We start from the raw sequence: 17,866 nt of genomic DNA, 5'->3' as shown, positions 1-17,866 counted from the left end.
TTTGAGAAAATCCTTTAGTTCTAAAGTAGAGTTGTTATGCATCTAGTTTGATGGATTTCGCTTCAAATTCCCCTAACTATTTTGTATGAACTAACCAGTCCATTATTTGATTTATATTATATACGCTTACCAGTGTATATTATTTACTCCTTCGTGCCGATTTCTTGCATAATTAATAGTATTAAATTAATAATCGATATTATAATTTGTCAATACATCGATTTTTTATCAAGTTGTGTAATATGTCAATTCATTGTTTTAATCAAGCTATGTTAGAAGCTGCGTTTTGCATTCAATTCGTATTGGTAGTCAAAACAATTTGGAAACAGTAAAGTTCATTATATTAATGTTTGGAATCGTAATGAAGAAAAAAGATCAATCGCTATATGTTTTCTTTTTGTTCTATTGTATTACAGTTGGAGACAATAAATACACTTGGTCAGTCCCAAGAAGTTTATTACGATAAGGATGGCAAATTAATGGGATACAGCACAAACACACATAGTACACTTAAATAAGAAGTATTATTACTTAGGGTATTAGAAGTATTATCATTATGCTAATAAAACTATGATTATCATTAAATGGTAGATAACTCACAGTTTTATACACAATTTCATAGGTCAATATCGGTTATCTTACTCTACTACTTAGAGATTACTTCTTACTATCTCCAGACTCGTACTCGTTCTGCTTGTTTGTTTATGTTGACTCGGATGTCTTTTGGCCGCCTCCTAGCGGCTGGTTCCAACACTCGGCCTTCCTGATTCAACAATCGTCTCAATTGTTGATTAAGACATCCAGCTTAATTATCTCAATTTTTCTGTAAATAGTTTTAAATTATAACTTTCAAATTTGCAATGAAATAGTCACCACAAAATGTTTATAGATGCAATGGAAATTTGAACATAATATACAATTCTTTATGGGAAACACATATAACTATTCAATTATAGAGAAGTAAATAAAAATTTTAATAAAGTATACTTTTAGCCTTTTTTTTTCCCAATTAAACACTAATACTTCTAATACATAAGTAAACAAGTTCTTTAAAGATATTTATATATTCACTGGAAGACGTGAGATATCAAAATATATTTAACTAAAGTGCAGAAGTAATATAATAAATAAGAATAAAGCAAAGGATAGTTCTTCAATGTGCGAGAGCTAAAATGTTCATTATAAAAAGTCTTTAAAATGAAGAAATATTGGAAAGAGCATAGACACATCTGTGTTCTTTATTAATTCTTACGAAATCGTCTCGGAATAAAGTCATCAGACGTCACTGTCGTCATCAGATGTAGAGTCACACTTCCATGTTTTCAGCTTACTCACATAAGCTGTTGTGGAGTAGTGCGAGCCTCTCTCCTTTCTTTCTAGTTCTGTCACTCTAACAGGGTGCTTAGCGTCATAAAAAGTGCTTATATTTGAGAATCATTTTTAAACACATTAAAAGTTCTTAATGTTGAAATAAGGTCCTTAAAAGTGCTTAATTTCCTCGTGAAATGTATAGACAACTTTTTGTTTCCCCACACGTTGAATACGATAATTCTAAAGCATAGTCGTAAAGGCTTTTTTATCAGATATACCAAGGAAAAAAATTAAGAAAATTGAATTCCCACAAGAATTCCACGGGTTCCAACTCATTAATATAATGCTTAATGGGCTTTTTTTTCCGCTCTCTCTTTCTTCAACAACGTGCATTGCCATTTATTGAAATACTAGAATAGTTATCTGGAAGGGGCTGTACGAAAAGCGTACTGTTCCATACTTATTGCGACTCGAAAAATGTTCGTTTTTTTTTTTTTTTTTTTTTAATTTCTCAAACATTTGAGACGTTGAAGAATTTATTTAAATTATGCCTGGTAAGTGTATGTTTAACCTTTTATATGCTGTTAACAGAAAATAAGAATATAAGATAATGCATTTGGTGCCCCAAACAGATATACCGAACATGGTAGAAGCTGCTGTAAAGGCACTTGCAGTGAAACCTTTTTAGTACATTACATATTCGACCATATTCTCATTCATATGTCGTTTTGGAGCAATCCCCTTAACGACTTATTAACGACTAGAGGGATTTTAATGTACTATACTGAATCGTGATTAATTGTGCTGTGTAAATATGTTATTCGATCGCATAAACTGTAATATGATGAGATTTTTAACTTGAAGCCTTAAGTTTTCAATATTCGTGATTTCTTTCTCTGTGCACTTTTCAAATGTCTCCATCCATTTGAAAATTATTATTTGTTGGATCGACTCGCCAAATTTTAGTTTTTACCAGGAAAAAAAATAACTGTTAGTTCTGGCACTTAAAATGTTTTAAAAAGAAATTCCTTCAGAATTTAAATTTTATCATTTTATAACGATCCCCCTTTTTATAACTCTTATAGAATCTCCCCACCTCCACCGCCAATGAAATCTCTCTACATATTAAAGTTCATAGAGCAATGCCTAGCATAAACCATTAAAGTTAGGAGCATGAAATTTGCGAAGTTATTTCTTGGGTATTGGGGTCCACTGAGAACAAATATCTCAAAACTTTAGTTAGAAATTTAATTTAAAAAATAATAAAAAAATTTTATCATGTTGAAGCCGTAGCATCAAAGCATCATTGCGCGAAAATTATTTTTATATCCTTTAAAAAAAATTTTAAATAGTTTTTCAGTTATACCAATTTGGTTCGAATGAATGCGTTTCTTTTTTTCTCTAGTTTTAGTAATTTTTGAAAAATTAGCTTCCAATATAATTTGTAAGAATGATTTTAATTATAATGAAATCCAAAGCAATATCATTGAATCGTTGAGTCGCTTTATTTAAAAATAGAAAAAAAAAAAAAAAAAAAATGCTTTCTTTGCTTTAATTTAAGCTTAAAAGTTTTTTAAACAGTTCATTGAATACAATTCTTCATTTGATGAATTTTGTTAAATTTTGAAGCATTGCAATATGTTATCTCGTGCAGGCTTCAAAAAATGCTCTTAAAATACTTCGACTAGCATTTTTTATTTTTGTTTTGTTTCTAATTACAGAACTGGTTATTTTTAACTTCACGACTTTGTTCCCGTTATTTATAGAAACTGGCAGTTGTTAAAGCATCTTTATTTCTTCATAAAATATATTATCACATTTGTCTGTTATTTTTTAAACCTAAAATAATTATTATATGAGTTAAAAAGCAGGTTTTTATTTAATTTTCGGAATGCTAAACGTTTAAAAAAAAAGGCTTTCACTAAACTTAGAAGCAATAAAACTTTTTTACAGTTTGACCATTTCTGAATGCTGCTATTCTTTTCTACTAAAAATAATTTTAACAACTTACGTAGAACATGGCATTGTTCTATCGTCAATTTCATGGCAGTTTTGCCCATTTTATTGTTGGTAGCTATTTCGGGATGCCTAGGGTTTTTTAGATTTGAGCTTTATAAGAATGCAACTAAAATTTCTAAATATAGAGAGTTAGTGTTGGAGGCAATTTACACTTTCCATTTCAACTATGTCGAAGTTTATTTGTTGTTGCATATATAAAAATCAAATATAAACTCTTTGGTCATGCACTATTCTTCTACATCAATTTCGTCATTTTCAGAACTGATGTATCCATCTAAATAAGCTTTAGTTTGTTAATTTTAAAAAATGTTGAAGAATATCACAGATCTGTATGGTTAATCTTATAAAAGTTGATTTGTCAAAATCAAAAAGATATTTGTTTTACGATAGAAAACGTTGTGTAAATACAGAAATAAATATTAAAATTTAAAAAAACACACATTAAAAATTAATTTTTAAAAGTTTTTTCAATAAAATCTATATATTATTATAAAACAGAAAATATCCTATTCTTAGAAACTATGCAGGATTACGTATGCATACGTGTATAAAAATGTACTTAGTTTTTTTTTTTTTTTTTTTTTTTTTTTTTTGCTAAGGTGCTTAAAGATATTTAATTTTTGCTGCAATTTTTCACTACGCACCTGTGTAAGTGTCACTTGGAAAGACTTCGGTGATTATCAGTGGATCTCTGTACTTAGGTTGCGTTTTGGTAGGATGACCTGTAGCTTTTGGTGCATATCTCATTATGAGAATTTCTCCTGGTTCGTAAACAGCTGTGCGATATCTTTTCTTGTCGAATCGCTCTTACATTTTAAATTGTTGTTCTTCTCTGCTACTACTACATCTTGAATTTCTACCGGAATCCTCCATAATTATGTGTCTTCATCAGCCAATACTCTAATAATACCGTCACTAAACTTTGAAGAATATCCATGTAGCATCTCGAAAGATGTTTTATTTATAGCATTGTTAAGATTCCTGTCTACTTCTTTCAAATGGAAGTTGAATGAAGTATTTCAGTTTAGAATTTCTATCTCTGTAATTTCCACTGGTTATACTTGTAGTAATGGTGCTTAAAGTAGTTTTATTCGTTCTTTCTGCCAGTTATTTTGTGCATCTCTCTATCTTCCAGCCGCCCTCTAGCGGCTGGTTCTAACGTATCTAATTTATTGCCTACCTTTATATACATTTACCAAAAACCATTATGCACTTTGTTTTTCAGTTCGTCAGCATAATTAAGAAATAATTTTGCTGTTACTTTTTTGAAAAAGGTAATATAGTTTAACCCCCATTGCTGTAACGATTTTCAGCTTCAATTGCCCTCTTTTTTTCAAAAGGAAAATGTGTCGCATAGTATCGCCTGTTATGAAAACGAAAATATGATTTGTTGTTGTTATTAATATTCTAAGTTATTTTAAACTTGATGTAAAATATTAGTTCAATTTAATAAACCAGAACTATTTATTGTAAATAAATGTTGTCCCAGAATTTATTTTTAATCCTTCGGAGATCTTTTTGTTGAATTGTGAAGTATTCGTCTCTGTTGCGAATGTTTTCTTTAAGCATTTTTTTAAAATTTATTTATTTTATGTACAATTTTTTTCCTTTGTGTACTGGGAAACATAAACATGTATTTTTTACTAAATTGTGGAAACTTCCAAGTGTCGGACAGGAGCTATTGCTTAATACTGGTCTCTCAGCGGCTTCCCCCTCCCTTAATTTTGATCTTTTACTCTGTGTATCTTTAAAATTCTCCCTGTGTTAAATAGAATGCTTCTGAATTGAAAAATTATATTAAATACATTAAATTTATATCAATTTGTTATTTTATACATTAGAGGCACTTATTTTTCGTTATTTTTCTCAAAAAGGAAAATTCGAAATTTAGCTTTTATACTATACATTTTGATGTATATGTATTAAGTTGAGAAAAAATTTACAATTACAATTTTCGTTCATGCCATTTCTTAAAGTTTATACTTCCAATTTTTTTTTCTTTTTATGCAATTAAAAAATGATGCTAAGATCCATATTTGTACTTATCTCTGCATGCCAGAAGCCCGTCTATGCAACCATATATCTTTTTAGTATTGTATATATTGATTGCAGAGTTGCCACGGCACCGAGAGAACTGAGAAAATATAGGGAATTTAAAAATAACTATAAAACAGGCAAAATGCAAGAAATTTTAAATTTCTCAGGGTTTTTTTTTTTTTTTTTTTTTTCCCCTTCCCATTAATGTCGATCTTTTTAAACATGGCAAAAACTAAAGATCCTAGTAATAGTTTTAAAAACACTGTTCGAGACTTTCAAACCTTGAGATTCTCATCTCTCTTCTATTTTCTCCTCTTTTATCATGCATAGATTAATCCAGTTACCAAGATTAAGAAAAATACTGAAATAGTGGCTACAATCTACTTTAATACTAGTGAAACTGAAAATATATACTTTTCAACAAAATGTTTTGTATATGTTGGGAATACTGCAAAAATGAAAGCAGGAATATTATGTGTTTTATTTCACTAAAGTACTTAATTTTACGTGACTTTAGAAAGCATGAGATTAGTGATCAATTTTCCTCCTTAATATGTGGATTTTGTCTTGCTAAATACTATGCAATAAATAAAGAAAAAAAATTTCTGTACGTAAATATAAACATCGCATTTAATATACTATTAATTCGGGTAATGTTATATTGTTGTTTACTCCCCCTGAATTTTTCCACTGATAAAAACTGGTTAGAGGGATATTTTTATTCTGTTTGCATGTTTTGTCTATATTGAGTATACCTACTGGAAAAATACAAAGAATTTTTCCTCCCAGATTTGAGTTGTTATCCTGGATTTGCTGAAATGCTTATTTGAAATCTAAGAAATGAAAATAGTTCGTTTTCTGAGCATAAAATTTTATTTATTTTAAACTGATATAAGCTAGACTAAAACTGTTTCTTACTTACTATTAAGAGCGTAACTTGCCTTAAATAAGGGGAAGATTAATGAAATAATCATTCTAAAGATTTTAGATGCTTCTGAAAAATTTCAGAGAAGTATTTTATAAAACCTGAAAATAGCAGCGAAAGGCAAGCAGAAAAAACGATGACAACCTTTTCGGACTTTTTGAACAGTTGCTGTTTTTTCGATAAAATGTGTTTTGGCAACAGAACTTTGTAATAAAAGAATAGAATAGCATTATTAAGCTGTATATTTTTTAACTTAACACATAATTTTCTTTTTTATTTCCAATCTAATGTTTACACTTGAGCTTCTAATCTCAAAGTGTATAATTTTATATGAATATGTGTGTTTTCCTTTAAACTTGCTTCGTTAAGAAGTGTGTAATTCAATTTAGATTGATTTGACAAAACCTGAGAAATATAGTTTGTCATAGTTTAAAAATTGTCGTAGAAAATTATATTTTCATGCCTTCGTTAAATTATACCGATGGTTAAATCCGGCAAATTCTGCTCTCTCTCTTCTTTTTTTCAGTAGGGTTTTTTCATAATTTCTGTAAGCTGTGAAATGCATGAAGTACTTCAATAAAAAGTTTTTAGAAACTGTGCAAAATTAACTTCTTTGGAATGATATTCAACTATAATTGTAGTGTTGAGTGTGAGGTACTACTATATCTTTTTGGAAAATATAGTTAATTTTAATAAAGGTATGTTAAATGTTCCATTTTGAAAAATATTGATCGCTTAATTTACAAATTATTGTTGACATACGTTTTGTAACTGAAAGGTTCCTGTTTTGCATTTTAGCACCCTATTTAGTATATTTTGATGGGTTTTATTATTATTTTACTAATTGTGATATTATTTTTGCTGCACAAATATCTGTTTTCACAAAGACATTAAAATTTTATTTGAATATTTAAGTAAAATGTAGAATAGGTTCTGCATTATATTTAAACAATTTTAAAAGATATAAACAGTTATGAATTTAGATAAAGGAAACCTGTAAATTTTGAAATACTCTTATTTACCTTTTTCATGGTTTTGAAAATATTGCTCCACACTTTTATGAATTGGGTTGCTTTTCTTTGTTCTATTGATTTAGTATTTTTTAAGATAAAAATATCCTGAAAGTTGCAGTTTTCATAGAATGTTTGCATTTATTTAACTATATTATATTATTTTTTATATGCATATAATTCTTAGTGCTTGCAGTAAAATGAATGGCTTAATAATAATATGTAGTGCACTGAAATATTTATATAGTAATTATAAAATAATAATTTGCTTATAGTAAGATGTAAATAAAATGATCTGCTTTCTTTTTTATTTAGGTACTTTGCAGCATTTCCACCTTTGAGTAGCAAAACTGAATGTGCTGTAGAAGTTGCTCAACATAAAATGTTAAAAAATGCCTGGTGTAAAAAGTGTAATTTGAAAAGGAAATCTAATGTTCCAAATGAAATGGCACATAATGCTGGAAATCAAAATTTTCACTCTATTAAGAACATACAACCTATCATTCCTTATAGATCTTTAAAGACCATTAAAAATATTTTTAAAAATTCCGGTTTTATATGTCCCTGGAAAGTATCTTGCGCACAATATCATACAGTATCTAAAAGGTGTGGCACTCATAGAGCTAAAAATTTCATAATCACGCCCGTGGTTAGAGATCCATTATTGCCATTTATTAATTTGTCTTCTGTGAACATCTGCAAAATATCCTTAAATAAAATGGATTTGTTGAATCTTTTGAAAGGTGCTGAAGGTCAGAATCTTTTACATTTTTTAAATGAACTAAATATTTCCCAAGCAACTTTAGTTGTAAAATCCTCTGTTACAAAATTAAATGAACTCTCTCTCCATATGTTGCAAGAATCGTCCGATTCAATTCCTTTTCACGAAACAATTAATTCAGAAAATAATCTGGAAGGATATGCAACAGCCCTTGTTAATTCTTCTCAAGCAGTTTCTGAGGAAAATTCTCTGAATGATACAGAAAGTTTGTCTGATTGTTATGGCATAGATGTTCATTTTAGAATGCCTGCTTTAGCTGATCATCTTGATAATCAAAGTCCGTGTCTTGAACCGAGTGATGGTAGTTCTTCATTTCTTCAAAACAACGGTTATGTTGATGCATTGAAGTATTACTTCTCTAAAAAGGCCAATTTGTGTGATGTCAACAATTCTGAGCTTTGTACAGAAACTGATGCTGCATCCAGTTGTTTAGAAACTAAAATTCCTATTGTTCAAAAAGAGAATGCATTTATTCATCACAAATTAAATAGTTATTTTGCTGATGAAGGTGAAAGGCCTTGCCTTAATTCTAATAGAGCCTTGGATATGGAGAGACATCATTACTACCAGAATGAAAGCTTCACCATTAGCCAATCCTTTAACCCTTTGGATACTCTTGAAACATCTCATGTTGAGACCAGCCTTCTCTTTCCTGATGTGAAGTCAGACAAACATGTAGAAAGTATTACGTCCAGTAACATTGAAAGTTGCTCTAGTGACGATGAAATATATTATTCCGATGAAGAAACGAACGAAATTTTTCTGTCTGGAAACTATGAAAAATTCAATTTTTCTAGAAGTCCTTTGGAAGAGACGGAGCAAAGCTGTTTATCGAGCGAATTCTCTGAAAACACTTCTGCTAATTCGGAAATGAAGCGTTCAGAAATGTCTGACATTAATCAGTGCAATCTTATTTGTAGGCTTGATTCCGAAGAAAAGGCTATCATACATAGGAATGAATTTAAATATGAACATGAAATAGAACAGAAATTGCTGAAAGTTTCAAACAATGAAAATGATAATATAAATTTTATAAATGTCAGAAGACCACATAATGAATTGCCTTTCATATCGTATCATCATTTAGAATCTACCGATGAAAACTATGTTTCTGAGCAGAAGGAAAATTATCAGCATTTCCCAAAGTTTTTAAATGAAAGTAAGTCGGGATTGCTTATTAAACCTTATAGCCTCGCTGAACATAATACCTCTGTTAAAGTTACTTCAAGTGTGGCAGAGTGTACTGAAAAAGCTGAGGAGACAAGCAGTGAAATTTATGATAAAAAATGGCTTTTTTACTGGGGCGATAACCATAATTTTATTGCTCGTACATGGCAAAAGGATTTTGTTCCTGTTGAGAAAAAGGAAAATCATGAACAATATTTTTATGATGCTAAAGTTAGTACAGCCCTCTGTAAAGAAATCAAGGAGGAGGAAGATGAGTTATTGAAAGGCCTATGTTCTGTACCTGCTATTAGCAATTCTATATTTGGTAATGAGTTATGTAAACCTATGCAAAATGATTTACATTCCAGTTACTTGACTTCGCAGATTGAAAGTTTTGCTAATTGCTTCGAAGAAAACACTTCATTATATGTTCAAGCTCCTGAAAGTCAGAGAATGGTTGTCAATCAAATTGAAAACTATGTTCCGATGATGAATAACAATTTTACTTTTGATAACTTTGGTAATAAAGTACCTCATATGCAGCATACAAGTGATCATTCTATTTCTTTTGAGAACAATCCTTTTAAGGCAGCTAATTTTTCTGGTTTAAGTGCCTTTTCAAATGCAAGTGGTGGTAATAATTCATATAAAGATTATTATATGGAAGGCGGAGGATGGAGTCTTGCATCTGATAGTTTTACAGATTATAACTGTGATAACCCTTATGAAAGATCTTGTTCTTTGAGTGAACTGGTTAGTATAATTTACATTACACTATTGTATTTTTAAAGTGTTTCACATAATATGCCAAATTGAGATTGTCTCAAAATTATTGGAAGCAATAATAACAAACATATCTAAATTTTCTATTTCAAAAATTGTATTCATAAATAATTACCTGGTTTCTGCTGCCATTGAAGTATTTTAATTTTAGCTTGCAGTTTTAATTCAGAAAAAACAAAACTTGAATTTACTTTAGGAATTTCAAAAATGAATATCATTTCATTTCATAAATTTTAATAAATGTATTTAAAGAATGTCTATATTCAGTTTGAGGATGATAAGTGTTATTAAGGTAAATAGTGAATCATGCTCATCCATCTGTTTCTATGTGCTTAACATGTATAACTATTGGTTCTACATCTAATTTAAAAAGTCATTACATTTGTAATATATGTACATTTTTATTAATTCATGACTGCCTTCTCTGATTAAGTTAGCCTTAAATAAAATTTATCAGAGTGTCTGTTTAATGTGGGCCCAATAGCTAATTTCTAATCTCTTGGAGGTAGGTATCGATCTAATTGGGAAAAAGTTTTAAATTATAGAAAAAAAGGTATTCTGTGTTGTTTGTACCAAGGAATATATTTCTCAAAAAGATACGAATTCTTTTATAAGTCCTTTCAATCATATTTAGGAAATTGTTGTTACCCTAAAAATGGATAATGAAAAAGCACATTGTTTTATGTCTAAAATTGACTGGGTTATACTGTTTAACCTAAATGAATATCATTTACAAATTTTTTTAAGCAATTTGAAAAGTAACATAACACATAATTTTCAGTTTGCTACAATCCCATAAGACCTCTCTAAAGACTTAGCTTTAAGCTAAATGCTTTAGCTTAAAGCTAAGCTAAATGCTTAGCTTTAAGCTAAAGCATTTAGCTTAAAATTAACCTAAAACATTGGCTTTCAACATTTCTTAACTTGATCACTTTTGGTTACAAAAAAAATTGTTTCTGTTTGTTTAAAATATTTTAGTGTTAATAATATTTTACTAATTATAATTGGTAAGACAAAAGGACCAGAAGTATGTAAAAATTTAGATTTTTGTGGATTTTTAAAACCTATATTGGTTCTAACAACATAAAAAATGTAATCATTTTTGTCAAATAAACTGCATTTCCAATTGGAATTTAATGTCTATCTCTAATTGTAAAAAAAAAAAAAAAAAAAAAAAAAAATCGCTTTTATCATGACACAATAGCTGACACCCTATGTACTTCTTAGGGAAACTATAAAATAATTGAAACTGATTATTTTTTTTCTCTTAATATCATGTAAAAAATATTAGAAAATTATATCATGAATAAGAATTCCTTGTTAAATAATGGATGCTGACTTTAGAATTAAAAAGAAAAACGATCATCCAGTTCTCACGAGAACATATATTTTTAATAAAGTGCATTGTTTCCTATGTGACAACTGAAAGATGAACAATTATTAATCCATTAGCTTCAAATGTCCTAGAAGGAAAAATAGTCATTCCTCTTGTATGTGGAGTGTTAATTCAAAATTATGAAATGGGGGAAAAAATAAATTTTTTATTCACTTCTGAGACAAAGTAAAAGAGCATTCATAGTAAATAAATGCTTATTTTCTGTTATTATAATTTGTAATTATTACTTGTAGATGTAAATTTATGTATATATATATTTATTAGGAGTTGGAAAAGCCAAATAATGACTGTGTGGAGTATTTATACCAGAAGAGGCAACGTTGTACTTCAGAAACAGTTGATGTGCAAATGGCAAGTTGTAACGAAGCTTCAAATCTGTACAAAAACGTGAAACAAAGTATGAATGACTCTTTTATTTTAAAGTTCGGAAACTGTTTTGTAGATGATATGTTCTTTAATTTTAAATTCGACCTTTCTAAATCTTCTGCTAAAATTTATACTTTTTAAAAAAATTTGTTTCTCTAAAGATTATATATATTTTTTAAATTTGCAATTTAATGTTTAAATATTGTGTTCGAAAAATTAGTTATGTGTTTTAATAGCGATAAGCCGATACATTCTTGCATAAGTATGCTCTCTGCTATCAGTATTTGCAGTTGAGATGCTTCTCTGTGTTGAATAAAGATTTGCAAGTTTATGTCTTAAGAGAAGTTAATTTGGTAGTGAAACGTATTTCTAATATGGGCTACCATTCATGGCGTCCTTCAAAAAACGCTGCTATCTGGTCGGACCATTATTAGATGGTAGCCAGTATATTAAATGACATTGAAGCTCCAGCATATAAAAATTTGCAACATCTAAATTATTGTTCTTTCTTGAATATTAAAATTAATAGGGTAAATGTTATTTTTATCTATGATCTATGCTCTTTTTTTTTTTTTTTTTTTTTTTTCAAATCAGTTTTAGAATCCTTACATTAGGAGTTTGTTTATTTGATGACTGAGTAAGTAATGCAGTTATCAAATAGAATCTTAGATTTGCATCATGTCACGATTTTTTTTCGCATAAATAATTTTACTCGCATCTTTTTATCTTTTTCTGCACTGAGATTTCTAGAATTTTAATAAAACTCATTACAAACTCCTTGTCTATATTGACTATTTGTTACAATTTGCCTTGTTTAACCTTAATTTGGATGTGTACATATATATGTATATATATTAAATGTTTCATGAAGTATGTTTACTCTTCTGTTTTAGAACTTATACCTCGGAAACGGCCATGTTGTTTCTTTTTACAAGGGACTTGTACACGCAGCGATTGTAGATTTTCTCATGACCTCTCAACTACAACTTGTCGCTTCTGGAGGGATGGATCATGCTTCAAAGGGGAGACATGCCCTTTTCTCCATGGCTATGTAAAGTAAGTTGGATATATTATTATAATGGTATATTTATTAAAATTTCTACATTTGGTTGAAGTACTTTCATTCATTACTTTTTAGAGAGAATGATACAGGGTGCTTCAGAGATAACACTGGCTTGAGAGCTCGCTGTCCTGAACTCAGTTTTTCTTTGGAATCGGAGACTGATTTTCCTTCTCTTTCGTCAGTCAAAACAGAAGTAAGACATAACACTTCGTCACATATAAATTTTGTGCAAATTGTTACTAAGAATTTCTGCTTAATTCCGGTAAATGAAGTACAGCTTCTGTCCTTGAATAATGCATGTCCTCAGGTTAGTGGGAATCCTGAGGGATTGATTCCTTCCTTCCAGACTACGAATGTTATTTGAAACAAACTGTTTTTAAAATGCCAAGAATTAGAAAACTTAATTCATAATTTTAACTTTTTCATAAAAAATGAAGAATTAAGCATGAAATTTTTAAAAAATTTAGGAAATTAAATAAAAATTTTCGTAAAACCATTATGAGATACGTTCTAATACAATATTTGTTTAATTTTTATTTACTAAGAACATCGTAAAAACTATTTTTCATGCGGCCTACTTTAGCTTGTTTTCTAATTCCAGCTCTAGATCTTGCTTTGAATAATGCTACATACGATTGACCATGTGAAAATATTGCAATTTGATCTTTAATAATCAGACCAGTTTTTCTAAAACTCTGACCTTGTGACTTATTGGTGGTCATGGCAAAAATTAGTCTCGCTGGAAATTGCAACCTTTTCAATATAAATGACATATCTGCATCATTCTTTGAATCATTAATGATATATGGTATAAGAAGAATTGCGCCTTTGTTGTGACCCGTCAACAACTCAACATGCAAAATGTAGTACTCAATCGTTCTGACTACAAATCAAGAACCATCGCTCGACACTCCATTACTATTTTTTAAAAAATTTTTAAAAGCAATGCATGGTTAATACATGCATTGCTTAGGTATACAAATGATTGCTGGTCGAGAGACGAAAAATTGCCGTTACAGAAAAAGGTAATCAAAACGGGAAGCTTTTCAATAGTATTGCCACAAACAGCGTGTCTAAAAGTACGATTAACAAATAATATTGTTTTAAACTCATTTGCTTTTAATGTGATATTAATTAAAGCTTTACTTTTCCGTTTTTGTCACCATTTCACCGTCAAGTGAATATAAATACCTCCTACGACATAATAATCTTTAAATAGTTCAAACAGTACCGGCAAAACAAAACGTCAAATGTCATGGGTCAAGTGGCTCGCTATTTACCTATCACAAAGCGAATAAAAGGCACTTTTTTACGTAAAAAGTTTTATATAATATGGAGAAATCATTTTAAAAAATAAAATACAATATCGTTTAGTAAAAGTAATTAAAAAAAGCTGATCGATGTGTGAAATAAACTATAGGTAGGAAAGTAGAATCTTGTATATGAATAATGTAAAAATAAGAATTTTTAAGTTTTCTTCAGGCAGAATGCAAATGTTTTCTTATTCATCCAGATATGAAATTAATATTTTCCACAGATTTTGTAGTCAGAAAATATAATGAATGTTTATATCTTTACAAAATTTTTGCTTAAAAATAGAATATTTATATAACTTCTTCATTTGATAAATATTGCTTTGTAGCTGTTGATATTTCCAATTTATGTTTCTTAAATAATGAATGATAAATGCCATAATGATAATTTTGTGCGTTAATGTGTATGCCCTTTGAATCTGTATGTATAACATGTATTTATCTGATATTTGATATTTCTAGAGTTCATTTTAATTATGTATTAATAAACCATATTTATTTAAACGATTTCATTTGCTTGTGCTACTATTTATTTTATTTTATTATTGCAATTATTTTTATGTTTTAATATAAGCGTGCATATTTGTGAGAGTATAATATTTGTTTTCATATTTTTCAGGGGCCAAAGGCAAAAACTGAAGCCATTAACATAACACAAGTGAAAGACTTTCAAAGGAAACAGAGGGAAAAGTAATTCAACTTTGTTTTCCGAATGTGTAATTCTTTTAACTGTTGCACAAACTCAGCATAAAAATGTCATTACTATTTACTTTGTTCAAATTTTTAAAAAAGAAAAAGAAAATGTTTGTTCTTTATGTATTTGAGATGGGAAAATTCTAAAGTCATCAGCTCTCACTGTATTATTATTTATGCAAGAAGTGTCTTTGTGTGTCTTGTTCATGTGTCTTAGCGATCTTTGAATGTGTATTCAATTTGACCTATTGTTTTCCAAAGTGTAAAGCAGTACAAAATGCCAACATTTTATGCTCAAGTGTGTTGTCTGATAAATGTTTGAAGATAGTTAACAAACATATCCTCTGTAAATGCTTTATACTTTTTTTTTTGTAGTAACACATCTTTTTGCAAGCTATATTTCTCCCTCCCTTTTTCATATATCATGATATCTGTTGTATATTTTAAAATACATTAAAAGTATGCTTTCTTTCCCATTCTGCTTCTTTAATATTCAAAAATATTTTCAAATTTGAAAAAAAAATTAACAGCTGTATAGTCTTTTCAAAGTTTGGCTTTAATTTGATTTTGCACTTTAGGGATTTCCAGGAAAAGTACACTAAATTATAATTTATTTTTTTTCTATAAAACTTGATTTCATCTATTAGGAACTTGCATTGTGGTGTTCTTTCGAACAAGAAATTGGCAATAATACTTTAAGTGTTTTCAACTCGTATTTTTTTTTAAAAAAAATAGCTATTTTTAAAATAAAATGCAGTTTTTTTATGCAGTAGCATTATTTATTTTTGGGTTGGTTTTTTTTTTTCCCATTATTTCTTTATATATTTTAAAGATATACTGTCATTTATTTATATTCAGATATAAAATCCCCCACCCTCCCTGTTTGATTAGTTTTGATATTTAGAAATTCCCTCAGCTAAAGAAAAAATATTGAACCCCAGATAGTTTTAAAAAATTTTCCGGCAATTGTTTTAATTTGATAGTTTTAAAGAATACTTTCTTGTGTAATAACTTACGTTTGAATACTCTATGTAGTGGAATTGAAGTTACATAAATAGCATTTAAAAGGAAAGAAATTCTATGTTTGTGATGTATCCGAAGTATTAGGAGTGAATGACTCCTTTTATCAAATAATTTTTTAATGTCATTTTTCAATATTATATGCCCATAGAATGGATTAGGAGAAAATATTTCCATGTGTTTTGATAACTTGTTAGTGTTTAACTTAACCCTTTATCTGTGTCAAATGAATGTCCAAGAAAGCATGCTAAAAGGCTAGAGGCCTTTCCTTAAGAATTGTTAAACCTGCACTGTACGAAATACTCTTTCTTTGGATAGTTGTATGGTCTCTCTTCTAAAATAATGGATGTCTCAGATGAAGTATTTATTTATTTAATGTTTTTATTGTAGTGATAGTTTTAGTCCATTTTTCTCTGATTATATGACTTTATTTGTTTCTTCAAATAGTAATATAAATATGTAAGCAACAATTCTTTTGATCATTTTCTCACAAAAGGCAACGATTGCTTATGAGAGAATCGTAAAAATTGTTAATTAGAAACTTATTTAAACCATTATTGTTTTGCAAATATGCAGTACAATAATGGTATGTCTTGTGAGTCAACAATAAAAAAAAAAAGAGGTTGAAATATGTTCATGCTAATTTGTAATTTTGTGATAAGATTTATGTGCATAGCTGTGTACATAAAAAAGTAATTAAAGAACTCATTGCGGATGTTAATTTGATGTTCAGGTTGGTTATGTTCAACTTATAGAAATCCATATATGAAACACTTGAGCATTAATTAATATGGCCATACAATATTAGATTTAGTTATGTCATTTAATTCCATTTAGTTATTTTAAGTGGTTCGTTCCGCATTCCAGTTTCAGATTGTATTGAATTATCAATGAAAATTCTTCCTTTACTCATTTATTATGTTAAACTCTTTTATGTTCTCTCTTTATTATGTTAAATTCGTTTTATTTGGATTTATTTCTTTGCAAATACTCTATAATTTCTAGTCAATAAAAGTTTTTTTTATCTATTTATTTTAAAACATCAGTATAAAGAAACTTACTTTAACTGTTTCAACTAAGTAATGAATTTATATAGTGAATAAACTCACATTTGATTGAAAAATTCTTAGCATTCAAAACTCAGTATAGTGAATGAATTAATTTCAGTTCTATAATATATTTATAATATATATTTTCATTGCATTTGGCTTTGAGAAAGTAATTGTTATGAAATAGAACCAAGTTTTAATTGGTCATACATATCTATTAAAAATGAACAATTCCATGTACATTGAGAATACAATTTTTTTTTTTTTTTTTTTTTTGCTTAGATTTTGATTTTATTTCTTTATTAAGTTTTGATAATTTGTTTATAGATTATTTATTGTTATATTCTGATATTACGTATCTGACATATATTATCATCAGTGTATTAAGATTATTTATTTAAAATTCCAGCTAATTTATTTTAACTTCAAAAGATTTTATGCAGTTTGTTTTATAAATTTTAGTGCTTGGATATTGTTGTCATTCACTAGAGTTATTCTAAAGTTCTATTGTATTTCTAGTCATTGCGAGGCATTATTTTTTAGTCTAGTGTCATTTTTATCAGACAAACTTTGTTTTTAAGATTTCACAAGCAAATGCATTAACGCCATTAAGTGAGCAAAAGGAATTGTGATGTGTTTTTAATAATTTGAGCGCAATTTTGTATTTTTGTTTCTATCTCATGCAACTGTTGAAATGTTGTATATTGAAAGAAATAATTATCTAAAATTGGTGCTTGGAGGAACAAAATATTTAAAATAATACTTCACATTTGTTTTCTAGTTCTCAAATACTTATGTTGTAAATGTTTCAATTGTGGTATTAAACACTTTGTACGAATTACATGTGAAAAATGTAGCTGTAAGTTCTTGAAAGTGTCATTTATTGTATAAAAATTGTAGCTGTAAGTTTTTGAAAAGTGTCAGTTTTTGTAT

General features: G+C 28.5%; 1 protein-coding gene across 2 annotated transcripts in view; it reads left to right on the top strand.

Annotated features, from left to right (window-relative positions):
* The window catches only part of LOC129960782 (uncharacterized), a 36,489-nt gene extending 19,355 nt beyond the window's left edge, over positions 1 to 17,134 (top strand). For both annotated transcript variants that reach the window (XM_056074421.1, XM_056074422.1), the window contains 5 exons: positions 7,618 to 10,003; positions 11,694 to 11,826; positions 12,689 to 12,851; positions 12,934 to 13,051; positions 14,791 to 17,134. In XM_056074421.1, the coding sequence (XP_055930396.1) occupies positions 7,618 to 10,003; positions 11,694 to 11,826; positions 12,689 to 12,851; positions 12,934 to 13,051; positions 14,791 to 14,865 (2,875 nt within the window). In that variant the 3' untranslated portion in view covers positions 14,866 to 17,134. The remainder of the gene's footprint in view (positions 1 to 7,617; positions 10,004 to 11,693; positions 11,827 to 12,688; positions 12,852 to 12,933; positions 13,052 to 14,790) is intronic.
* The last annotated feature ends 732 nt before the right edge of the window (positions 17,135 to 17,866 follow it).

Source organism: Argiope bruennichi, chromosome X2 (assembly GCF_947563725.1).
Source record: "Argiope bruennichi chromosome X2, qqArgBrue1.1, whole genome shotgun sequence".
In the NCBI taxonomy this organism is placed as follows: domain Eukaryota; kingdom Metazoa; phylum Arthropoda; class Arachnida; order Araneae; family Araneidae; genus Argiope; species Argiope bruennichi.
This window is presented reverse-complemented; position numbering and strand designations above follow the sequence as displayed.